General features: G+C 40.8%; 1 protein-coding gene across 2 annotated transcripts; it reads right to left on the reverse strand.

Moving 5' to 3' along the window:
* Positions 1-5221: 5221 nt before the first annotated feature.
* On the reverse strand, positions 5222-25448 carry Cep55 (centrosomal protein 55). 2 transcript variants are annotated; one of them, XM_048338678.1, is made up of 9 exons: positions 25228-25448; positions 21599-21793; positions 19674-19949; positions 16236-16304; positions 13501-13651; positions 11652-11962; positions 9646-9717; positions 8775-8900; positions 5222-6352 (listed from the first exon to the last, which is right to left on the reverse strand). In XM_048338678.1, exons 2-9 carry the CDS (start codon positions 21779-21781, stop codon positions 6152-6154), a joined length of 1389 nt encoding a protein of 462 aa, XP_048194635.1. In that variant the 5' UTR covers positions 21782-21793; positions 25228-25448; the 3' UTR covers positions 5222-6151. The 2 variants fall into 2 exon arrangements, with proteins under 2 accessions (XP_048194635.1, XP_048194636.1); XM_048338679.1 differs by lacking the exon at positions 8775-8900.
* Positions 25449-26874: the final 1426 nt, after the last annotated feature.

Consider the following 26874-nt stretch of genomic DNA (forward strand, 5'->3'; position numbering starts at 1 on the left):
GCCCAATAAATCCATCTTTTTACTTGAGATTGTCTGAGTGGTGGACTCTAGGAGGGATAGGGAAATCCCCTCTCCCACTCCATTACATTGTGGTCCCCTCCCTTGGGGGAACTCCATTACACCTTCCTCTTCTATGCAACGTGGCAGACATGCCACTGGGCGTGACTGGGAATCAGACAACACAGTAGCCTCTTGTTCTGCTCCATCAAAACCTTTAGTTTGCCAAACACCAGTGACTCACACCTGTAATCCTAGCTACTCAGGAGGGTGAGATCTGAGAACTGCAATTCAAAGCCAGCTCAGGCAGGAAAGTTTGAGATTCTTATCTCCACTTAATCACCAAAACGCTGGAAATGGACCTGTGGTTCAAGTGGTAAAGTGCTAGCTTTGAACACAAAAGCTCAAGGACAGCACCAGATCCTGAGTTCAAGACCCAGGATGGGAACACACACACATACTTTATTATCTCCTCCAGTAGCTCAGCATCCCCAAAGTGCTTTCTGTATTTCAGAGGCTACGGGGCAACTGATATCAAGTTACTAGGATATGGAGAATGTGCAGTTATCAGAATCTGGGTCAGGATTACTACCCTTCCCTGAAGCCTTAGACTTTATTAGAAAACAACCCAATGCAACACAGAACGTGTTTTCTTTAAGCTCTGCTCAATGATTCGCCTGCAACATAAATCCAAGACCAAACACTCCTAAGACTTGAATAGTGTGTTTCCTGAAACCTAAGAAAATAGACATTGTTTCATTTTGAAAGTCTGTCCTTTCTCAACCTTCAGGTGACTTCTGAAAGGGTCATCTGCCTGGTTATCCGCCTGCCCCTAGCTCTATTGAAGGCAGGCTCTGCTCCTCATTCAGCACTAGAGCCACATGGCACCTTTCAGACTGCAGATGGAATATTGTTTTGTTTTTTTTTGCCAGTCCTGGGGCCTGAACTCAAGGCCTGAGCACTGTCCCTGGCTTCTTTTTGCTCAAGGATAGCACTCTACTACTTGAGCCACAGTACCACTTCCAGTTTTTTCTATATATGTGGTGCTGAGGAATTGAACCCAGGGCTTCATGTATATGAGGCGAGCACTTTACCACTAAGCCATATTCCCAACCCCTGCAGATGAAATGCTAATGAACCAAGTGATGAGCTCAGAGCTTGCTATGTTCTAGAGCTTGCTGCAATCTCTTTTGGAAATGTATTAGTCAGCTTCCCATCTAGAGCAGATACATCTAGACCACAACTATCTTGTGGTCAAGAAGTTAAAAGTAAGATGAGAGAAAGGCCAAAGTTCTATGATCCTTTCTGAGGACGTGCCCCAATGATCAGAATACTTCCCATGAGGCCTCACCACTTAAAGCTTGCATACTTCCCAATACTGCCACTGGGAACAAGCCTTTTGGCCTTTATGGAACATTCCAGACCCAAACTATAGCAGGGGACTTGCCTGAAACACCTGTCAAAACGTTTTAGTGAGAAATGTGCTTGTCTTGGGAATAAATAAATGTAGTGAGCCTGGTACTCTCCAATGAAGGTGGAGATTGCTATTGCCAGACGCTAACCCATTCTTTTTGGCACATGCTATTCTTTCTTTGGTTGCTTGGTTTGGGTTTAAGTTTGACTCTTTCTAGACTTCCTGCTTTCTTCTAGTCCAGGGGCGCTCCCCAGAGCTGAGTGCTTGCTTGGTTTGAACCTCTTCTGTTTGGGTGTTACTACTAGGCTGGCAACCAGGAGAATCCTCTTAGATGGCAATCTGGTATTTCCCACTCAACCATCCGAAGCCAAATTATCATTAGACTCTAAGCAGAATGCATGGCACAAGATAAAGAAGAAAATAAGAGATTAAAGCCAATTAACCAGCAGATGTGCCTTAGGTAAACAAAACACTGGGGATCTTGGAAAAGGTCATTTTACTGGATCATAGTGCATGACCCAAATGGTGGGAGCTCCAACCACCACTGCCTTGGAAAGCCTGGGCTACTTTCCTCTCTTGGAAACCTACTGTGTGTCCTTGAATAAGTCACCTCCCTTTCTGGAGCTGTTACTTCAGTAAGTCAAGGTCAGATTAGATCAGGGGTTCTCATCCTCAATACTGCTCCAGAATGTTCTAGAGAGCTTGTTAAGAAGTACACAGTCCAGTGCTGGTGTCTCATGCCTGTCATCCTAGCTACTCAGGATGCTGAGATTTGAGGATAGCAGTTCAAAGCCATCCCAGGAAGGAAAGTCTGTGAGACTCTTAATCCCAATTACCCACAAAAGCTGGAAGTGGAGATATGGCTCAAATGAAAAAGCTGAGAGCCAGCACACTAACTAGCCAGAATTCAAATGCCAGTACCTGCACCAAAAACAAACAAAACCCCCAGCTTTTCTGATGACGGACATTTGGAGGAGGCCAAAGAGCTGGTTTTTCTACTCCACCGGTTGGACCAAAGATGCTGGAGCATACATGGTCTTTAGCTAGTCCTTTCCAGCTCTGATCTTCCCTGATTGCTTGCAGAAGCTCATGGAAATGTTGGCACCCCAGCCAGCTCAGTCCAAGAAGTGTAGCTTTCTTCCACCAGCCAGGTGACAGGTAGGCCACAGGGTCAGGATAGAACATAATTGCTGCGTCACTCAAACAGCAGCTGTTCCACTGAACCGGATGTGGGGAAACCCAGCGCTAAGGCAGCAGGTGGGACTTTTCTTGGTTTCCTCCCATTCTCAGGCTGAGTCACTCTCTTTCTACAATCAAAAGCTCCAAAGACCATAAACTGAAAATGTGTCTTGGCCCACAGTTAAAATGTTATTGGTTTCTAATGTTTACAAGTTGGGAGGCTTAGTATTTAATTCCAGATTTCTCTTGGAGACTCTGAAAGTCAAACTACACTGTACTCTCTGTCCTTGGACACAGGCGTAAGTCCAGCAGTTCCCCTTGGCGTAAGAGTCTGCATTTCCAGTTGCCACTGTCAGCAACTGGCCCAGGACTGGGCTCATTAGCCTTACCTACCTTGTTCCTGTAGAGGGCCCTTTTGAGGTTGTTACCCTCATTCTAAAATGCAGGAATTGCTTCACTTATGTGTAGTAGACATTAAGAAACCAATGTGGTAGAACTCATTGCTATTGTTTATAGCAAAATTGAGGTATCAACTACGGTATAACATGGTTTCTTACCCAGGAGGCATAGGAAAGATTTTTTAAGTCTCTGGAAAAATATGATGGATTTCATTCAACAAAAATATCACCCGCATCATGACTTAGCAATTCTGTCTTACATGTTTTCCTCGTGGGAATGAAAATACACCTGCTATAAGGGTTTAGGGTATAGATGACTGATGTAAGAGTGAGGTATGCACAAAGCCCTGGATTTGATCCTCCCACACCCAAAAAGACACAAGATTATGTAAGCTACAATACAAATTTCCACCAACAGAAGGATGGAAAGCCAAATTGTCGTGTATTTATGGAATAAAATGTTAGCCAGTTATTGTCAAAGCACTGACAAGTCAAAGAAAGGAAACACAAATACCTTATTCCATGTATATGGATTTGAAGAAAATGCAAAGCTAATCTATGGTAATAGTTAATTCGATTCACTCTGAGAAGTGATTCTGGGTTACAAAAAGGATTAAATAAACTCCCAAGCATGGTGATATAGTTTATATCTTTAGTTGGCTAATGATGACCAAAAAAAGTGTGCATTTGTTAATTAATTTACACTTTGTCACTGGTCTACATAGGCCTCAAACTCTCAAACCTCCTGTGTATACTTCTAACATGCTGGGATTAGAGGCCACCATGCCACATTGCCTTGATTTGTATATTTTATATTTTGTTTGGAGCCAAGTTCTTGTTATGTAGCTTGGGCTGGAGAGATTCTCCTACCTCCGCATCCTAAGTGCTAGGATTACAGGAGTTAACCAGGCTTAAAGTACTGTGTTAAAAAAGAATTCTGGGGCTGGGAATATGGCCTAGTGGTAAGAGTGCTTGTCTCGTACACATGAAGCCCTGAGTTCAATTCCCCAGCACCACATATATAGAAAACGGCCAGAAGTGGTGCTGTGGCTCAAGTGGCAGAGTGCTAGCCTTGAGCAAAAAGAAGCCAGGGACAGTGCTCAGGCCCTGAGTCCAAGGCCCAGGAATGGCCAAAAAAAAAGAATTCTGGTTGTGTTAATGTGGAACATAATATAATGAAAAGGACAGGATCGATCTCCTCAGTTAAGACACCCTGAGCTGAGTTTAAATACTTTCTTTCCCAGTCATTAGGGACCATTGAAGGGAAATGAATCTACATCTTAGTTTGCTCATCTGAAAAGTGATGCTGGTGTGAGCACTTGACTTGTAACTAAGAGCTAACAAGTATTATACATTTAGCCTGGTTTTTCTAGTTTCCCAGAACTAAACATGTCCTAAGCATAGGTATTTAGCTGCCATCAAAGAAAGGACTATGTGTTTAATTATAAGGGAAACCTGCCATTAACCCCTTAAAGGTTTTCACACCTTGGAAATACCCTTTATTGATCCCTGCTTCAGTAGCATGACCCAGGAAAAAAAATTCTTATTCTACATAATCTACTATTCAGAAATGCATAAAAATGCATCTGTTGGGAGAGTTTCACAGCCAGAGCCTCAACTACAGTTGTGTCCTGGCTAGGGGTCCCCTGGGACCACATCCCTTTACCCATAATCCTCTAGCAGGGACCCAAGGCCTGAGCTCTACTTCTGACTCTACTACTCACTGAATGGTCAGGGTATTTTCTACCTTTATATACTAGAGGCAATATCCCGCTTGCTTAAAAGTTGTAAGGAGAGAGCAACTTCCTTAAGGCCTATATGTATAATTAAATACTATAGCCTTTGCTGTAATGGTGAGGGCTCAGAACAAAAACTGTCTGATGAAGAGTATTTCTATATCTTTTGTGCAAATGTGATTGTGAACCTGGTATTAGAAGAATTTTAGTTTGACAAACAGACCTGCACAATTCATATGGTCTAGGAAAACACAACTAAGTAACTCTGCATGCTTTTTGTTCTTTCTTTGTAACAAATAGCTCTGAATCATACTTACTGATCAAGAGTTGTAATCTGCCCAACAAGGATGCTTGAAACCACCTACTCCTACCTCTTTCGATTCTGCTGTTTCCTTAATTACCTTAGCATCTTATAGTAGATGTTAATATTGAACTCCCAACATGCTGAGGGTAGACATTTTGACAATCGTATGTATATAGATACACATGACATAGTAAAACATTAAATAATTTTATTCTTTTTTCCTTTATATTGCTAACAGTAGCCCAGTGTTAAGCATGTTAGAAAACCTGAAGAAATAAAACTTTTTGTTTACGTAAAGCATGTATAAAAATCTCTTCAAAACAGTATCTGATAATTACATTGCCCAGTTTTAACAATGCCAAAAATAAAGAAAAAATAAAAATTACTGTACGTCAAACAAGAAGGCTAGTTTTGTTAAAATTTATCTTAACAATTTAACTAACCCAACTAGTGCTAATGAAATCCAACTTAAAGTTACAGCCAGATAATATGAGAGAAAACATTGTGTGTGGCTACTTAAAAGTATTCCTCAAACAAAATCTGCTTTGTGCTTAGATGGCTGGGTTTACAGTTTCATCAGGAAGCAGCAATAAAGGTTGTGAAAATTCTCAACTTTTCTAATAACCGCTTTATAATAGCAAGGAAAAAGTGAAAAATACTATTATGTTTTAACTGCTGGTATGAAAACTGGAATTGTTAGTATGCTAAGCAAAGCTCTTAAAAAAAAAAAAGTCAACACAGCAAGACAGTTAATTACTTTTGATTTATAAAGCCCCCCAAACAAATTTTGCTTGCTGGTGCAACTGCTTTAACCTACAAGCAGTAACTGTCTTCGCTTTGTCAAGTATTTTAACAGTGCAAAACATTAGTAGTCTCAATACCCATTGCTCACCACATGTGTCACTGCAGCCCGTGACCCATCACAGGGAGGAATCAGTGTCAAGGAAAATGCAAAGCAGCATTTTGGGAGATGCCATGATTTCCAGGCACATTACCATCTGTGTCAAAGGTAGGTAGGCAGCTTCATGTGCAAGAGGTGGCATATGTAATCAAGATGTCCCTAAGCAAACGTAAGATACAGTATTCAATCTTTCTGCACAAAAACCCAGCAATAACAATTCTGCTACTCAGAACAGTATTCAACATGGACTAGCAGATCTCGATGCTCGGTGGCTGGATACTGGACATTGCACTTGGGACATTCCACCAGGCTTTCATTTAGTGCAGTACTGGGACTTTTTGGCGAGGTAATTTTTCTTCTGTTTTCACTTTCTCCCTGGGAAGCGGCAAATGCCTCTGTGAAGGCAAACTCGTGAAGCTGTTTCTGAAAAAGAAGTTTCAAATGAACACTAGTTGTACACAAGGCCTACTGCTCAGCAACATTAACTGATGTATGTCTGCAAGCTGCTTCAGCCCTGCAGACACTGCTTGTCAGGATCTTGGCAGCAACATATGAGGCAGTCATAGATTACCCAGAAAATTATTCTAATTGTCCAAATTGCCCAGAAAAGTACTGCAGTCGAGTGCTTATATTAAAAGGTTCTGTTAAGAGGCAAAGAATCTGTGTGAAGTTGGGCACTGCTGACTCACACCTGTAATCCTAACTACTCAGGAGGTTGGGATTTGAGGATTGAGGTTTGAAGCCAGCCTAGGCAGAAAAGTCCATGAGACTCTTATCTCTAATTAACCACAAAAAGCTGGGAATGGAGTGTGGCTCAAGTGGTAGAGTGTTAACCTTGAGCACAAAAACTCAGGAACAGTGCCTAGGCCCAGAGTTCAAGCCCCAGGACCAGCAAAAAAAGGAAGGAAGGAAGGAAGGAAGGAAGGAAGGAAGGAAGGAAGGAAGGAAGGAAGGAAGGAAGGAAGGAAGGAAGGAAAGAAGGTCTGTGTGAGGTTCACTACATTTGCTAGTTTTTTTCTCATAGTCACTCAAATCTTTTTAATTAATATATATTATACCAACAAAGGAGTTTCATTTCATCATGACATTTTCATACATGCATTAAATTTGCTAGTTTTATAAAACAGGCAACTTTATCAATAATGAACTATATAGATCCCAGCAGGTAAGAGGGTGAGGCAAAATGATTTAAGATTTCCAGGCCAGCCTGGGCTATGAAGTGAAACTCTTATCTCAAAAACAGAAACAAACAAACAAAAAAGAACTACATGGAATTAAAAGCCACTAAGAATTTTAGCAGACTAGTTTATACACAGAAATGAGCATTCTATAATCCTTTATTCATTTTCCTTTTTCATGTTTTTCCTTTAAGAATTCAGAATAGTCAAGAAAGTTTAAAAAGTGAGTTTCTTTCTCTATGTGCATGTGTGTATGTGTATATATTTATATCTCACACTATGAAGACAATAGGAACATAAGAAAGACAACAAAATTACAGATTCTTTCATATACCCTCTGGCTTCCTAGACTTTGGACAACAGTCATTACCAGAAGTGATTCTAATCTTCAAAAGTTATAATCAAAATCAATGGCACAATAAAGAAAAGAGCTAGGACACATTTTCTTTCTTTTATTCATATGTAAATTATGTTAGTTTTTCTAACATGTGCTTTTTTTGTCACTTGAAAACCAAAGAGTTATACCTGGATGCGTTGTGTGTGTTTGTTTTGTGTGCTGGTACTGGGGCTTGAAGTCAGAGTCTAGTGATCTCTCTTATCTTCATCACTTCACTTCCAGCATTTTGCTGGTTAACTGGAGATAAAAGTCTCTTGGATTTTTTGCATGGGCAGGGTTCAAACCAGGTTCCTCAGATTTCAATCTCCTAAGTAGCTAGGAGTGCAGATGTGAGCCATTTGCTGTTATTAAAATGTTATTTAATCGATTCCAAATATCTTTCAGTACAAGCAGATACATGAAATATGAACTTATGGAGCACATGTGCACACACATGCGTGCACACACACACGCACATGCATGCACACACACACACACACACACACACACACACACACACCACACACACAGAAAGAGTCCAGTAAGGTTGGTCCAAAATATCATTAGTAAGATAAAAGGAAATAAGTGAAACAAATCATATCTTTATCGAAATAATACTCAAAAGGATGTTTTCACAGTAACTAAAAAAACATACATTTAACTCAAAATATTCCTAAAATATTTTTTTTTAAAGTGGCTCACATCTATAATCCTAGTTACTTAGGAAGCTGAGATTCAAAGGACTGTGGTTTAAAGTCAGCCCAGACAGTAAAGTCTGAAGGATTTCTCCAAAATAACCAACAAAGGGCTGGGCTGGAGGTATGACTTACATGGTAGAGTAACAGCTGAGCCTCAAGTTCAAACCACAATATCATACACAACAAAGAAGTATATTTATGATAATAATCCATTATCCCTAAATACAAAATACTTCTAATAGAAAAATGTAATTTCAGATCAAAATTCTTTGATGTCCTTTCTCCCACCATTCCTGTCTCCTCAGGAAGGTGCTATAAGGGGAGAATTAAAGCACCTGGATAGGGGAAAGGAGAGATGATCTCAAACACCAGTAAGGTGACTGTTTTAAGAGGTACATACTAATGTTCCTCTTCCTGAGCTCTGAACAATGCTCAAAGGGTAATTGCTTCTAACGACAGGAGTTCTACTTATAGATTAGAGATGAAGCCCGCTATCCCATACACTCTTGGTTTGGGAACTAATTTGACATATAAATAGAAGTCAGAAAGACTATCTAAAACCTAAAGTTTTAGGTTAGCCATTTGAAACTCACCAAGGATTCCAACTGTGTTATTTGATTACTTGCTTTACGGAGTTCCTTAAGAATTATATGTAGTTGATGCTGCATATTTTGCCGGTCAAGTTTTTCATTTTCAAAGTCTAAAGTACATGCCTGCATCTAGAAAATGCCCAGGACAAAATAATTATAGCTGATAGATAGGGTCCAGGTCTCCTGAGTGGATGCTTGTACTCTTCATGAACACAAGAAGAAAATGCATGTTTTACTCTCCTAGCAAGAATTCATCTGATTATAGTGAGATGTTAATAAATGAAACTTAAGGCTGAGGACTTGGTTTATGCAAGAAGCAAAACCACAATTTGTGGTATGAGTAAGGAAAGAATAGCTTAGGACACTGATGGTTAGAATTACCCATCCACTCCCCCTACCACACCCGTTCCTCTTTATTTCAGGGGTAAGAGAAGGAGAAGCAAAAGAGAGGCCTATCCTTGGTCTGGAATATAAGAACCCCTGCTCACACCAGGCATTGGTGGTTCACACCTATAATCCTAGCTACTCAGGAGGCTAAGATCTGAGGATCATGGTTCAAAGCCTGCCCAGGCAAGAAAGTACATGAGACTCTATAATTTCCAATTAACTACCAAAAAAATCTGCCAAAGCTAGCATTTACCTGGCAAGAAAATGTTATTACATCTCCAAAAACTGGTTTAGTCTAAAGACAGTTCCAAGAATGTAAAGCTAGTACTGAGTCTCTAGAAACCATTTTTTGTTAGTCTTTCAAGAACGATTTTTAAAAAACATTTTTCACAACTATGAATAGTTCTCCATGGACAAATTTAAACAGCAAGAAAAAGTACATTTTCTAGCAGACTGATGTAAATTTCAAAGCAACCCCAGTGAGTACCTGTTGTTCCAACAGAGCTACCCTTGCTTGTTCCTCTTGCTGCTTTAGCAGAGACCTGTAAAGAAACCGGACCTGTAGGATGCAAAGAGAGCCACATTGTCTCACCCGACCTTTATCACTTTCCTGGGACACATGAGGCATTTACATCAGTCAGCTACCTAACCAGGACAACACCTGCTAACTGGATGACTCATACAGCTGCTAGTGAGATGGAGCTGGCTTCAAGTTCCCTGAACTACCTACCACACTGACCACTGACAAACACTCGGTGGCACGTTACTCATTTCCTGGAGGCTGTAACATCTGTCATCATTTCTAGAGTATAACAATACCTCACCTCCTTAGCTGCAGAGCTGGAGCAAAATTTAATCATTTCTGCTTAGGTGCCCCTACTCCTGTCTAAAGATAGGAGAGCAAGGCAGATGAAGGAACATGTTAGGTTGGTAACTCTCCTTTCTTCCACTCTCAACTTTTGGGTGATTCTTAAATTTATGGTGACAGTAGTAGCAATAACGAACATTGATACTTATTTCATTTACAAAGCATTTTTCATTTCCCTGACCCTCACAATGAATGGTCCTCTAAGGCAAGGAGAGGTTACTATTCCTTTGATCAGTAAGTCCCATACAAATCAGAGAAGGCAGATGATTTGCCTAAGGCCACATTTTCTGGACTAGAGACCAGATGGATTTCAGGTAATGTTTTTTACCCATTACTCCATGCTGTCAAGCAAAATGTAAACTAATGGCTTTCTGTCAAAGTAGTATTCATTTCTAATTATCCCAACTTAGCAACTCTAATATTATTAATACATCCTGGCTCAAAGCTGCGTGTATCAGTTTGTCATTGCTAAAATATAGAACCAACTCAGTAGATGAATGGATCAGGAAAATGTGGTACATATTCACAACGTAATTTTATGCCTCTAAGAAGAAGAATGACATTGCCCCATTCATAAGGAAAGGGAAGGACTTGGAAAAAATTATACTAAGTGAAGTGAGCCAGACCCAAAGAAACATGGACTCTGTGGTTTCCCTCACAGGGAATAATTAGTACATGCAGGCTAGTCACAGCAGAGGATCACCAGAGCCCAATAGCTATGCCCTTATGAACACATAAGATGATGCCAAGTGAAACGAACTCCATGTTATAGAAACAAGTGTTATATCACTGTTGTAATTACTTTCAAAATGCAATGTGAAACCATAGCTTCTTTTGTTGTTGATGAGCCTCTTATATCCCCTTTCTGTGGTTGTCCCCGTGCTATCACTGTATCTCATCTGAGTACCCTGGATACTGTATATACTGGTATTAGAACCAGGGAAGGGAATATCAAAATCGAGAGACAAAGGATAAAAAGACAAACGACTCCAAAAGCAATACTTACAAAACCATTTGGTGTATACCAACTGAACAACTAACTCATGGGGGGAGAGGGGAGAGGGGGAAATGAGGGAGGAGGTAACAAATTGTACAAGAAATGTACCCACTGCCTTATGTATGAAACTGTAACCCCTCTGCACATCACTTTGACAATAAATAAGTAATTATTGAGAAAAAAGGCTGCATGTATAATGAGAACATGGAAGGCACTATTCACTAAGCATAGTACTGGCATGATGAAGATCCCAGCTTAGGAAGAACCTTGATTCTTCTCACTACTTTACATCTTTCTTTTGTTATTTCCTTGTCATTCAGAGCCTTCATGGATGTGATTTCCTCCAATGAGGGGGAATACAAGTTACCTTTCTGACAAATCTTTGTTCAAATACATATCCTCAGTGAGTTCTTCACTAGCTCCCAATTTCTCTTTATTTCCTTTAATTTACTTGCTTATTTGGATACTTCTTTATGTTTTTATGCTAAAATTTAAAACTCCTGTGAGAAGCAGAAACCTGTTTCTTGCTAATTCTCTGGTGGTTAAAACAGTCTCTGATGCTTGGTAGGTAGGTGCTCAAGGAAAATTTGAATTCTGAATCATGGTGAGCCTTCCTTGGTAAGCTTACCTGAGATAAGAGCTCTTCAGATCTCTTCCTCTCTTCTTCAAGTTTTTCCCTGGCAATATCATTCTCTTCCTTAAGTCTTTGTATTTTCTCTGTTTTATGCCTGCTCTCTTCTAGCTGTTGTACATCTGCATTTCTTTGTGAACACAACAGCTGATTTAAATTGTGAACTTCTTTTTGAGTTTCTTCATATTTTCTTCGAAATTCACTAAGTTCAAAATTCAACTGAGTTATGGTTTGTCGTTCTATCTCAAGATCTTTTTTGGCATTTGCCAATTGGTTGTAATATTTTTGCTTCTCTTCTTGAAGGAAAGCTGTAGCAAACGACATTGTGACACAGATCACTTTATAAGGTCAATGACAACCTGAGAAGTTAAACTTCAAACATACATCTGATGAGATCACGCCAGGTTTTCAATTTACAAAATGAAGTTACTAGATGGGGGCTATGACTGACATTTGAGGAATGAAGAAATAGCAATTCAGGAATATTATTTGACACCATAAAACAAATAAAAGAACTAAGAACAGTCATAGGAGTGATTTGTGGCTAATTAGTCCTTGATATCTAAAGATAAATGAACAAATAGAGATGTAGCTCATTATTTATAGATATGGAAATAATTACCAGAATTAAAGACAGAAATATTGGGGCTGGGAATATGGCCTAGTGGCAAGAGTGCTTGCCTCGTATACATGAGGCCCTGGGTTCAATTCCCCAGCACCACATATACAGAAAACGGCCAGAAGTGGCGCTGTGGCTCAAGTGGCAGAGTGCTAGCCTTGAGCAAAAAGAAGCCAGGGACAGTGCTCAGGCCCTGAGTCCAAGCCCCAGGACTGACCAAAAAAAAAAAAAAAAAAAAAAAGACAGAAATATTAACATGTGATAGGTTCCCTTATTAAATGTTTATACCACCCTGAGAAAGAGACCAAGGAAAGGGGGGGAGGGAGAGAAAGAACACTATAATATTAAAAGGAAAAAATTAAGTTAAGAACTCCTTCTTTAGTATGTAATAAATGCATAAAGCCATTCAAGTATTAACTCTGTTCTGTTAAGAGCTGAACAACTTTCAATTATGTCTAGAGACACTCCCTTTTAATATTAGCTTTGCTTTAAATAAATATTCAGATGTGAGGCTTCCAGATGATGAGTCTGGCTCTGCTCTCTTAAGCCTTCTCTTTACATAAGTAAAGGCTCCCTTTCCCTTACAGCTTCTGGTTCTTTAAGTAGTGCTTTGTTTGTGCACGTGAGTATGTTTCTCTTTTATCCCAGTTCATCACACCTAGAACTGCTGAAGCAGTTTCTTCTATAAAATGAGACTAATGACACTTCTGTCCCACCCTTTAGTTTATGGGTTTGCTGTCAAACTGACAACTGTCTCAGCTGAGATCAGCATTATAGAAGCTACAAAAGCACATGTCAGAAAGCCTCGTGAATAAGAAACTTCATCTCAAATCCATGATGAGGATCAAATGATTGAAGAGCGATCTATAAAACATATTTTTTTCTCCTGGGTATGACAAGAGTAAATGCTAAGGACAAACAAAATGAGAAGATAACCAGCCAGAAAATAAAGGCAGAAACAGCCTTTGAAGGAAAGGAAGGGCCATGCAAGGGTGGAGGACGAGGACATTTCACATGATTTCTGAGCTCCCAATCATGCCCCCTTCACCTTTGACTTGTGCTTTCTTTTGATTTGGTAACAGGAAATGGAACAAACTTACCTCAAGCTTAGAAGACATGTTCTTATTTTACTTTCTAACACATATTCACCTAAATCTAAATCTGATGAATCACTCCTCTTGGAAAAATGTCAGGCCTATCTATAAGAAAACTTACACTAACCAGTACCTTCAGATTCAGTATTTTTTGTCTGCTGTGGGAGTAAAGGAGCAGCTGCTCCTATTTTCTGTTCCAGCTCAAAGATCTTTCCTAAAAGTCCTTTAACGTAGACCTCACGCTGCTGGTCATACACAAGCCACTGCTGATTCTTCTCCAGAGCCTTGCAACAAAGAAGAAAATCAATAATAGAAACAAAAAAATCTTGCAAAGCATAAGGGAGATCAAGTGAAACAGCCTTTTCCAACACATCAAACTTACATAGTGGTAAAGGACATGCAAACCAAAACATTGAGCTCTCATCTCACTCCAGGAAGAACGTCCATCATTAAGAACACAAACAACAACTTCTGGGAGAGAATGCAGAAAAAAGGAGCCTTGTTGGGTGGGAATGTAAATTAGTGTAACCACTATCATAAGCAGTATGGCAAGTCCTCAGGAAAAAAACACAACAGAATTACTATATGATCCAGTGATACCACTCTTGGGCATGTATTTGAAGGAATATTAGTGAGGATACAATAGAAACACTCAATGCCCATGGTCACTGCTACACTATTCACAATAGCCACGTAGAGGAACAGTCTAGATGCCCTGCTACTTAATCCACTCATTCATAGATTTAAAAAAATATGCCATATATCCACAATGGAGTATAGTCAGTCATAAAGAACAAAATTATATCATTTGTAGGTAAATGGATAAAACTAGAGATGAACATGTTACATGAAGTAAACCTGGCTCAGAAAGACTAAGGTTCCATATTTTCTCTCATATGTGGAAGATAGATCTAAAAAATAAACATATACATACACACATGATCATATATTTATACACACATACATACAGCTGTGTATATACACACAGGTATATATACATATACAGCACAGTGACTATGCACTGTCCTTTGTAAACTAGAATGTCTTTGCAAAGGGACAGAAATGAGCCTTTGCTTTCTGGTAAGAACTTCCATCTTTTAAAGACACTGGCAGTTGAGGCTTATATACACAAAGATCTTTATTTAGGGAAGCTCTCAAGTCAGAAAGTTCCTCCAAGCTGTAGTAGGTGCCTTCTATAGTGCTCTATGAACTCATGACAAAATTTGTAGGCATGGGGCTTAAAAGAATTTTCAGAGTTAGAAGACAAGAAGACAGAATTGGTCTCTGGGATCAAAGAATTAGTCTATGGCCTTCCAGCCACCAGCCCATATACTGGGCTCTGTGTACAACTGTTTTAGTAGTCCTTGTGTGGCTTTAAAGTTCCTTATCAAGGCAGAGATCCATTCTGTATTATATCCTTAATAATATAAAGTTCACTATAGTAATTTGATTTAAACAGTGTCCCATTATTCAATATTAGTGGTGGGTCTGAACTTGCTCATACTTTCTTTCAACTCTTCTGAATGTTTGAAATTTTTCATAATTGGCCTCAAAGAAATAAGAATACTAACAGCTTGACTTCACAGCAAGTATAATTGAGAAGGTTGATGAGATTCCTATTCTATCTCAAAGCAGGTGACAGTAGTCAGCCTTTATTCAGATCTACTGCACCTCGCTGTTCATGTTCCATGCATGCATCTTTTGACTGGTGAGGGCTTCAGAATCATGTTCAAATTTAATTGCTAAGTGAGCTAGCATACATGTCATAGTATGACTCAAAAAGCACAAATGTCCACACCATATCAACTGAAGCATGTTAGATGCTACAGACAATTAATTTTAGAGCAAATTTTACATTTGTCCATATTTATGAAGCATTTTAATACAAACAGTTTAAATCAACATTGGAGGATAGTCATGAATTTTTTTCCTTATAAATAAATCTGTTGATACTTTACTGAAGTATGAAGTTAGCATAAGACTCAGGCAATATTCTAAAACGCCACATGATGGCGATGTTACATCCATACAGCAAACATTTTACTTCCTGCCTCTTTAAGCTGGTTGCACACATCTGCTGTTTCCCCTCTCAAAAATATCATCAAGAAATGGAGTAGCAAATAGCTATCAATAAATCTTTAGTCATCATTGCATTAGTCACTTCTTCCAGTTAGTGTCATCTACACATTTGTGTGGTATGCCCTTAACATTTGCATCTAAGTTATTCATAAAAATATAGACAAAGTGCAAAAGTGAAGTTCTATGGAATGCTAAGAATGTTCTTCCTCCTGTTCCGACAGGAATCCACTAAGTATTCTGTAAGCAAAAATTCCAACACAGCCAAGTGCCAGTGGCTGGCATCTATAATCTTAATACTCAGGTGGCTGAGATCTGAGGATCTTAATTCAAAGTCAGCCCAGGCAGACGAATCCAAGAGATTCTTATCTCCAATTAGCCAGCGATTTTGAACTAGAAGCATGGCTCAAGTAGTAGAGTGCCAGGCATGAGTGAGAGTAAGCAGCTGAGAGTTCAAGCCTCAGCACCAAAAGGAAGAAAGAAGGAAAAGAAAGGAAAAAAAGGAGAGAGAGAAAAGAAAGGAAAATTACAATAAAATAGCATCTGGACAAATCAGACTTAGGTGAAGAAGAGACGCTGTGGAGGTATTTGGAGTCTACTTGAAGAAAATTTTCTCCTGAATGTCTGGGTAATGACCTAGGCAATTATTATAATCTACTCAGTTCTCTTGTCTCATCACCAGATTCTTTTTCAGTAGTCGTGCTAATGCTTCCAACTTCTATAAAAATTTAAAAGTATACAAGTTAGTCCCATAGCTTATTTACCCATAACACCAACAAGAAATAAACTTACATCTTTTAGCTGCATTTCCATCTCATGAATATTACCCACTGATGAATTGAGGCAGCCAGCAGCTGAAGTCTGTAAATAATCCAATATCACTCAACATTACACATTCAAAAACACAAGTTTCCTTAATAGATTCAGTTCCATAAAAATACACTATATTTCTCAGGGGCACCCCAAAATTTGGTGACATACTTTACAACCATCTAGCCAAGTTACCAGGGGACCACTGTGAAAATTAACATCTAGGGCTGGGAATATAGCCTAGTGGCAAGTGTGCTTGCCTCGTATACATGAAGCCCCGGGTTGGATTCCTCAGCACCACATATAACCACATATACAGAAAAGGCCAGAAGTGGTGCTGTGGCTCAAGTAGTAGAGTGTTAGCCTTGGGCAAAAAGAAGCCAGGGACAGTGCTCAGGCCCTGAGTTCAAGACCCAGGACTGGCAAAAAAAAAAAAAAAAAGAACATCTAGAAGCTTTCCAAGCAGATTGGAAACCCTGAGATTTCAGATCTAATTTGACTTGAGTTCATCTTGAGCACAGAATCACTAGAAAGGCCTGGTTTTTCACCAAAGGAGTCAAAAAATTGTGCTACTTCAATGAAAGCTGGGAAACATAAATCATCAAACAAAACATGAGACATGAGAGTTCCTTTTCAAGAATTACATTTTACATTAGCATAGTTTGAATAGCCCCTATCTGAAAATGCTAAGAAAATAAATAAGCATTTGAATTTGTAGATTTTTCTGGAAGTTGAAATATTTGTATATACATAATGAGTTGTCTTCAAGATGGGACTATTCACTTTATTTATACCCAGAGCCTGAAGCTACTTTTATATGAAATGTATAATGTGCCTGCATTCTTGCTGGGGTGGTCACAGGGATCAGAGGTGACATTTTCTACTTTTGGCGTCACACTGGTATCAAGAGCTTCAGATTTAAAAAATTTTTGCATTTTTGTTTTATTTTGTTTTTTGCCAGTCATGGGTCTTGAACTCAGGGCCTAAGCACTGTCCCTGGCTTCTTTTTGCTCAAGGCTAGCACTCTATCACTTGAGCTACAGAGCTACTTCCAGCTTTTTCTATATATGTGGTGCTGAGGAATCAAACCCAGAGCTTCATGTATATATACAAGGTGAGCAATTTACCACAAAGCCAGATTCCCAGCCCCAAATTTTGCATTTTTGATGCTCAACCTCTACTAGTATCAATCAGTTTTAGTTCATATAAAGTATATGGAACTTACAACACAGTTCTTTTTTTCTTCATTTTCTCATAGAAGACAGAGAAGTAGGTAGCTATGCAACTATATAGCAAACCAGCTCTGAAGAGGCTGTATTTCAGGATTTTTCACCCTTTCAGATGGAAACTATGACAGAGATTTCACTATCCACACCTCTACTCCCCTTTTCCCTAAGCACACAGTAGACTCTCTCAGCCTTCCCTGTGGTTAGTGGAGTATTCTGACTGAGCTGTCTGATAGTATGAGCAGAAGTGAAACATGCCAATTGCAGACCTTCCTTAACAATCCCCCATATGCTCTATTTCGCAGGTCACAGAAGCCCTGGTGAGAAGTCTCCGTTCTAAGGTAAAGCCACTAGAAGAAATCAATCTGGATCTCTGAATGACTGGAGCAAAGCTGCCTCCACTCCAACCTGTACTGCACTGTGGTATGAGGAAAAGTCTCTTAAGATGCTGAGATTTTTGAAGCTGTTTGATATAGCAGTTTCTATCTGATATAGCATTTTCTGGCAAGCAGAAATCAATACTACAAAATTATTACAAGAATCTATCTTTTAAAATTACACTTTCTTGGGCTGGGGATATAGCCTAGTGGCAAGAGTGCCTGCCTCGGATACACGAGGCCCTAGGTTCGATTCCCCAGCACCACATATATAGAAAACGGCCAGAAACGGCGCTGTGGCTCAAGTGGCAGAGTGCTAGCCTTGAGCGGGAAGAAGCCAGGGACAGTGCTCAGGCCCTGAGTCCAAGGCCCAGGACTGGCAAAAAAAAAAAAAAAAAAAAAAAATTACACTTTCTTCTGGGCACTGGTGGCTCATGCCTATAATTCTAGCTACTCAGGAGACTGATATCTGAGGATTGTGGTTCAAAACCAGCCACAACAGGATAGTCCATGAGACTCATATATCCATCCCATTAGCCACCAAAAAGCCGGAAGTGGAGCTATGGCTCAAGTGGTAGAATGCCTTGAGCAACAAAGCTCAGAGATAGTGGCCTGGCCCTGAGTTCAAGCCCCAAAACTGGCACACACACACACACACACACACACACACACACACACACACATTTTCTACTAAGATTTGTACTTCATATTCAAAACTAATTCAAGGAAATCACTTTGAAGCTGACTGCAATGTTTTATGAGTTTCAGATCTGTGGGAATTCTCCAGAAAAACTCACCATCTTTAAAGTCATTTCTTGAAATATTCAATTGCCCATAAAATATACAAGTCTGATCTTTTTATCTTCCCCCCAAAGAAAATAAAGTACAAAGAGAGACTTCACTAACAACTTTGAGGTGTTACATTTGAAAAGTTACCTATTTTTTTGTAAGTAATCTTAGTAGTTGTATCAGTACTATTCAAATGTCTAAATTTCCAAAAGAATCAAACATTTAACCGGTAAGTAACCATTTACGAATATGACAGGCACTATACTAGGCAATTTACCAACAATATCACACTCATTTATCAATATTCTTATCCAGGTTTTATTGATATGGAAATGGCAATTTACTAAAGGGGTCTGCTGAGCCACCTGGTCTAAGGCTAGAGTGGTTGAGGAATTTGTCAGTCACACAGTCAACAAGTGGCAAAATCAAGATCTGGACCTAGGCTTGTCCTTTACCTCCAAATCCTTGTTCTTCCTACTCTACTGGTACCCACCTCCCAAACAAGAGAGGAGGAAAATGTACATGCAGACAGAAAAAGTATATTTGATACTGTAATTTTGTATCTCAAACGTGGCTTATACCTGTAATCGTAACAACTCAGAAGGCTGAGATCTAAGGATCCCAGTTAGAAGCCATCCTGGGTAAGAAAGTTTGTGATTCTTATCCTGCAAAAAGCAGGAAGTGGAACTGTGGCTCAAGTGGTACAACTCCAGCCTTGAATAACAACAAAAAAGAGACAGTACCTAAGCCCAAATTCAAGCCCAGTACTGGCACAAAACAAACAAAACCCCCAGAAAGTTAAATCTCTTTAAATGATCCAAACTATAGAAATAAGATCTTAACACAGTCTTCCTTCTTGGCCATTGTAGAGATATAGAAGCACATTCGTACTTTTACTTATGGAAAATGGACTCAGCTAAAATAATGCTGTCTCATCATTTGGCAAGCATTCTTTAACTTATTCTTCATAAGAATTACAAATTATAGCAAAAGGATAGAAATCTGGGTTTAAAAAAATGTTACAGCACCTGTGATAAACGGATGGTACTGGCTTCACTATCAAGTTCAGCAAGTCTTGTTGATGTGGCAGACAACTGTTTCTTTAGCACATCTGTCTCTTCAGATAAAGATTTCAACAACTGTTCCCTCCTTTCACCTTCCTTTGTTTTCTCTTCCAGCTGTCCAAGCAATGCAGTTATATTATATCTGGTCTTCAGCTGTTCTCTGAGTTGCTGTATTTCTTTGTCCTTTTCTGTGAGGTAATAAGCATTCTTCTCTCTCTCAGCTTCAAGAACTCGAATTTTCTACACATAAACGAAGAAACTTAGAACAAAGTCAAGACAAACTTGCAGCTAAACAATACATTTCCACAAGCATTAATTAAATATTTATTATATGTCAAGTTGGCTTTATGGTATCAAAGCCAAAAAAATCCAGTCCTATGCTCAAACAGCTCAAGGACAAACATTATGTATGAAAGGACAAAACATTATGAATGTAATTATGTGTCCTACTTAACACACATACATAATGAATGAGCATAGACACAAAGGAGAAACTACTTAAACCAAGGATTGTGCCAAAATTAATTTTTGGAGGAAAGTGAAGGTGGTATTGGGGTTTGAACTACAAGCCTTGTGATTGCTAACTACCCGTTCTACCACTTGAACCACACCTTTTCCTATTTTTGGTCTTTCTTTTTTTAAAATTTATTTATTTTTCTTCTTCTCTACTGTCAGAGTGAAGTACAGAGGGGTTACAGTTTCATATGTAAGGCAAGTACATTTCTTATCCAACTTGTTCTTTCTCTTTTTGGTATGTATGCTAGTCTTGGGGCTTAAACTCAGGTCCTAGGGGCCATCTCTAAGGTTTTTTTGCTCAAAGTTAATAATTCTCTACCACTTGAGCCTCAACTCTACTTCTAGAACTTATTTATTAATTGATTGACTGATCTATTTATTTATTGGTGGTTAATTGGAGATAAGTCTCACAAGACTTTCCTGTCTACACTGGCTTCAAACCACAATCCTCAAATCTTAGCCTCCTGGGGCTGGGGATATAGCCTAGTGGCAAGAGTGCCTGCCTCGGATACACGAGGCCCTAGGTTCGATTCCCCAGCACCACATATACAGAAAACGGCCAGAAGCGGCGCTGTGGCTCAAGTGGCAGAGTGCTAGCCTTGAGCAAAAAGGAAGCCAGGGACAGTGCTCAGGCCCTGAGTCCAAGGCCCAGGACTGGCCAAAAAAAAAAAATCTTAGCCTCCTAAGTAGCTAATATTACAGGTGTGACCCACTGGCTCAGGGCTCTATTATTTTTACAATAGGGTTACTTTTTCCCCTGGGCCTGGCTTAGACCTCAATCCTCCTATTTTCATTTCCTATATACTAAGAATGGTGGGGGGCTGGGGATATAGCCTAGTGGCAAGAGTGCCTGCCTCGGATACACGAGGCCCTAGGTTCGATTCCCCAGCACCATATATACAGAAAACGGCCAGAAGCGGCGCTGTGGCTCAAGTGGCAGAGTGCTAGCCTTGAGCGGGAAGAAGCCAGGGACAGTGCTCAGGCCCTGAGTCCAAGGCCCAGGACTGGCCAAAAAAAAAAAAAAAAGAATGGTGGGTCACATCCAGGTCTCAACTCTTATTGGTTGAGGTAGGGTCTGGCAAAATTTTTGCGTAGGGTAGCCTCAAACTAAGATCCCCCCAATCTCAGCTAGGATTATAGATATAAACCACCATACACAGCTCTCATGAACATTTGCAAATCTTCCCTCCATCATACTAGATCTTATAAACCTAAAGGCTAAAAATGGGTCCTATAAGACATACATGCTCATTAGTAGATGTGGAATAGGGTATGGATAAAGATACAAGAATGGGAAGGCAACATCAGGAAATCCAAGTACAGTGTTTTCTAAGAATGTTCACTACAACTTAAAGGATTAAAAGACAATTTACCTCCAAAAGTGTGTGTTTATCTTTATCAGTCAGTTGTTCTTTTCCGTTTGTGAGTTCATCCACTGATGTTTTTAAAGCTGTGATTTCACCCTTAAATTTCTGTAATTCAGTTTCTGATTTGGAATTATTAGGCTTTAGTCCCCACTTACTCTTAATTAAATCTTTTGGACTTCTGGAAGACATCTCTGAAATGGTCTGTGAAAAAATCAACTATATTTTAACTATATTTTAGATCACAGGTTTGAAATAAACGTAATAACATTTCATTCTAAATAGAAAGGAAATACTCAAATCAGCAGGGAAAGAGAAAGACTGAAGGAGGTTTCTGAGGTATTTCAACCATTAAAAAAAAGTCAGGTGAGAGATATGAGGAATATCTGCCTTGCAAAAATATGACAGCCTGTATATCTCTCTTTTGTGCCTGGTCTGCACAAGTATTACAATTTGGTAGAAATTTTCTGTTAAAAAAGAAACAACACACAATAGAAGTAGTCTCCAGTTACTAAAAGAACCCTCAAAACAGTGAGTAATAATCACATATCTGACCCAAGAATAAATAGCTAGTGATAATCTACCAAAAAAGTAGAGCAATGGCTCAAGTGGTAGGGTGCTAGCCTTGAGCAAAAGAAGTTCAGGGATAGTGCCCAGGCCCTGAGTTCAAACCCCATACTACAAAAAAAAAAAAAGAAGAAAGTCATTATTTAACACAATGAAATGACCTGTTTTAGAAAATATGCTTAGTTTAACTCTATATTAATAGTCATTTAAGAGAGTATGGTAGGAAGTGAGGAAAATCCAGGATGAGATATTTATAAATTTTAAAAAGGCAAAATATTCAGGGAATCTGGGAGGAAATAAACTTAGAATAAGGGACCAAATTAAGTAAGGATATCTTAGTATATGCCAAAAATACTAGATGACTGATTAGAAGCAAGTATATAAAAACTCTAGTAGACCTACAGTGAAATATACTGTACATATACTTCACATATAGGGCCAAAGTGGCACACACCAATAATCCAACTACTCAAGGGCAGTGATAGGAAGACTGAAGTTGGACCCAGGTAGGCAAAAAAGTTATCAAGACTGAAAGCATAGGTCCCAGCCATCACAGAGGACCATGCGGAGATAATCACAGGTAGGAGAAGAAGGTTCATAAGGAGGTTTATTAGTGGGGCCATAGTTCCCTCGGGAGAGGGAGCCACATGGTGTCTGCACCTTATCCAGGTGGCAGCTTCTCTCTCTCTGGGGTAAAGGGGGAAGTGAGGTAGGTAGTGAATAGGAGTGGCTCATTAGGTATGGGTGGATCTGGGGGCTAGTGGGAGGAGCTGAGGACCTGAGGCTAGAGAAATGCTAACAAAGACATTACCTCAAAAAATAAACTGCACATGCCCTTAATCCTATATATTCAAGAAGCTGAGATCCAAGGATCAAGGTTGAAAGCCAGCCAGAGCATGAGACCCTTTACCTCCAATTAACTATCAAAAGAGGGAGAGAAAAAAAAACTGGAAATGCAGGTGTGGCTCAAGTGGAAGAGTACCAGCCTTGAGCAACAAAGCTGAGAGACAGTAAGTAGGCCCTGAGTTCAAGGCCCAGTACCTGGGGGGGGGGGGGAGGTGAGTGGGTTGTCTGTACTTATAATTCCAGCTATTTAGGTGGTAAACGTGAAGATCAAGGTGAGAGGCTGGTCTGAAGCAAAAGTGAAACCTACTCTATCTGAAAAAATAACAAGAAAAAAAGAAAGTCTGAGGGTGTGGCTTGATTAATAGAATGTCTACAAGCAAAAGACTTGAGAGCCAAACAAGCTCTGGAACAGTGAGTGCCCAGGCCCTGAGTTCAAGCCCCAGGACCAACAGCAAAAAACAAAATAGTATATAAAAGCAGCTCTTCATTAGAGTGGTTCAAAAAGCATTTTTCTTTCCACCTCATATATTCCAAGACAAAATGAAGGCAGTGTGATTAAGATATCTAGAGGAAGATGAGATCACTAAATAATTTCAAAAACTACTACTTACCAGGCACCTTAATAGGTGCTGGGTATAGACTGGTTTAAAAAAAAAAAAAAAAAAGGTATTTCCTGATGTTACCAAGCTTTCAGTGTAGCAAAGAAGGTAGCTAGAACACAGAAACAGATTCATAGATTCTCAAACTCTATTAAGTTCCATACAGGAAATGTTCAGAATATAGTGAGAAATGACACCAACAAAGAGATCTACTTAGATAAGGGGTAAGGACATAACTTTTAAGGTCACCTGTGTAAAATAAAAAAGCCTAGAAATACTACTACAACTGTGTATACTGAATCATGTTTCAAAAGGTTGGCCTTCTGCCAATGAGGTCAAAGATTAAGCTACTAAATTCACTAAGGTTGATGCATGGTTACAGAAATCTCAGAAACCTGGTACCACTCAAGTTTCTTCAAATGTGCTTCTGTTGATGTTGGACTTGGACTAGGTGGATAATGACAGGAAACTACTGAGCCTCTCACACCAACAGAAGGATGGAGCATGAATGGATCATCAGCATTTATTTGAAAGCAGCCTGGGGCATTTACTTCCTATTGTTTCTGGACTTTGCCTAGACTTCACCAGCCTCCACATAGTCCCAACAACCTTCTTTCGTGTGTGTGTGTGTGTGTGTGTGTGTGTGTGTGTGTGTGTGAACCTTCTTTCGTGTGTGTGTGTGTGTGTGTGTGTGTGTGTGTGTGTGTGTGTGTGTGTACACTGGGGCTTGAACTCGGGGCTTCAGGCTCTAGGTTTTTGCTACCACTTGATCCATGCTTCCATGTCTGGTTTTTTTGCTGGTTAACTGGAGTTAAGAGTCTCAGACAGGTGACAGTATCTCATGCCTATAATCCTAGCTACTCAGGAGGCTGAGATCTAAGGATCACAGCTCGGAACCAGCCCAGGGAGGAAATTGTGACACTCAGCTCCAATTAGGTAGAAACACACACACAGCCGGAAGTGGCATTGTGGCCCAAGTGGTACAACACTAGCCTTAAGCAAAAAAAACCAAAGAGCACTCCCCCTCCCCCAGACCCTGAGTTCAAACCCCAGGACCAGCTCCCTCACCTACTCACAAAAAGAGTGGCTCAGACTTCTCAGCCCGGGCTGGCTTTGAACCCCTATTCCTCCTGAGTGACTAAGATTACAGGCGTGAGCCAAGGGTGGGAGCTCAGCTCTTTCCCTTCCAGTCACCCAAGGGGTTCTGTCAGCCCTTACCTGACCCGTTTTGTCTTTTGATGAAGCTCTTTCTATGTGGAAACTAATAAAGACACCGCCCCCTCCCTCATATCTGCTCTCCACAGTACCCGCCCTCCACCTATTTTTTTTTTCCCAACCAATGAACACCTGTCTCGGGTGCTGCAGTAACTGGTTGCAGCCCCAGCGGAGGCCGGCACTCGGCCCGGGCATCTATGAGGGGCCCCGGGGAGGGCGAACTCCTCACCCAGGGCCGTGAACCCCCGCGAACCAGAGGTCGGGGCCGCGGCCGCCCAGGGCAGCAGCTTGTGGGGAGGACACGCAAAGAGCGGGCTAACCGCTCACCCGCAAAAGCCATTCTCTCACGACAGACCACGGGCTAGCCGCCGGACCGGCAGCGCCTCCCGGGCAGGAGGAGACGGTGCTCACCGCCAAGTCCGAAGGAGGGATCCAGACGCCAACGGCCGATGGAGGGACACCGCGCCCGGGGCAGGCCGGAAGCCGGGACCCGCAGCCTGCCCACCGCCTCCCGGGTAGACCGACCCAGCCGCGGGGGTGAGCTGTGGGATCCGGCCCACCAGACCTTGTCAGCGGACGCCGTTGCCACTCCGGGGCCGTTCAGCACCTGAGGTGAAGAACGGCGGGGCTCGGCCACCACACCCACCCACACACCCAAGCGCCACTTCCGGGAGTTTGAATCGCGCGGTCGCGGGGCGGGGCACGTCATTGCCGGCGAGACGCGGCTCCCCGATTGGCTGAGGCTTCTGAGTGGCAGGAGGCGGGTTCTGATACTTGAGGACGGAGGCTGAGCTGGGCGGGATCAGGTCCAACAGAGAGGCCCAAAGGCGCGAAGGCCTCCCAGGTCTGACACTCAGAGAATTCGAATTTCTTCTAAGGGCGCTGCTTTGTTTGCTGCTTTGTTTGTTTGTTTTGTTTTGTTTGTTTGTTTGTTCCAGTCCTGGGGCTTGAACTCAGGGCTTGAGCACTGTCCCTGGCTTCTTTTTGCTCAAGGCTAGCACTCTGCCACTGAGCCACAGCACTACTTCCAGCTTTTTCTATATATGTGGTGTTGAGGAATCGAACCCATGCAAGGCAAACACTACCGCCAAGCCATATTCCCATCCCATCTGTGGTTATTCTTTTTTTTTTTTTTTTTTGGCCAGTCCTGGGCCTTGGACTCAGGGCCTGAGCACTGTCCCTGGCTTCTTCCCGCTCAAGGCTAGCACTCTGCCACTTGAGCCACAGCGCCGCTTCTGGCCGTTTTCTGTATATGTGGTGCTGGGGAATCGAACCTAGGGCCTCCGAGGCAGGCACTCTTGCCACTAGGCTATATCCCCAGCCCTGTGGTTATTCTTAATATGCTGCTTTTTAATAAACGGATGCTCTGCCTCTGGAAACAACTCATTCTGTGACCTGAGGGTGATTAACACCTCTGAGGACCAGTTTTCTCAGTGTGAGATGGAACTCTTTGGATCATAGAAAGAACTCAGTGGTAGAATACTTGCCTAGCATGCATAAGGCGCTGGGTTCGATACCCAGCACCACAAGAAAAAAAATTTTTTTAAGTTCCTCCATTCCTGGAGGAACTGGATTCCACAAGGAGGACTAATCCCCTTGTATTCTGAGCTTTTATCATGCCAAAGTCTGGGGTCAACACCTCAGATGGATGGTGTAGCAAAGGAAAGCTCTTAGCTGTGAGGCAAAGGAAAGCTGAACTGAAAGATAGTGACCCCCAGTGATAAAGAGTATTAGCACCAGATTGCTGCCCTCAAGCCTGATGCCTCTCTTGGTAAAGTTTGGGTCTAGGTTTAGCTGCCCTGAGGCCTCTATTGCTTAGAAAAATGTTAGGTACAGAAAGTGTTTGCCAGGCAGGGTCTAACTTTCTTACCAAACTTTCTTACTAAACTCATGGGAAAATTTAAAATAGAAAGACATCCTAGGAAGACTGAATTGCATAAGGGCTAAACTGATTATCTAAGTTTACTGGGTGCCTCTGTAATATGGAGGTCAGATCTAGCCAGTGCCATCGTTGGCTGTTGAGGGGTGTCAGATTGACTCCATCTCAGATTAATTAAA

This window comes from Perognathus longimembris, chromosome 2, assembly GCF_023159225.1.
Source record: "Perognathus longimembris pacificus isolate PPM17 chromosome 2, ASM2315922v1, whole genome shotgun sequence".
NCBI lineage: Eukaryota > Metazoa > Chordata > Mammalia > Rodentia > Heteromyidae > Perognathus > Perognathus longimembris.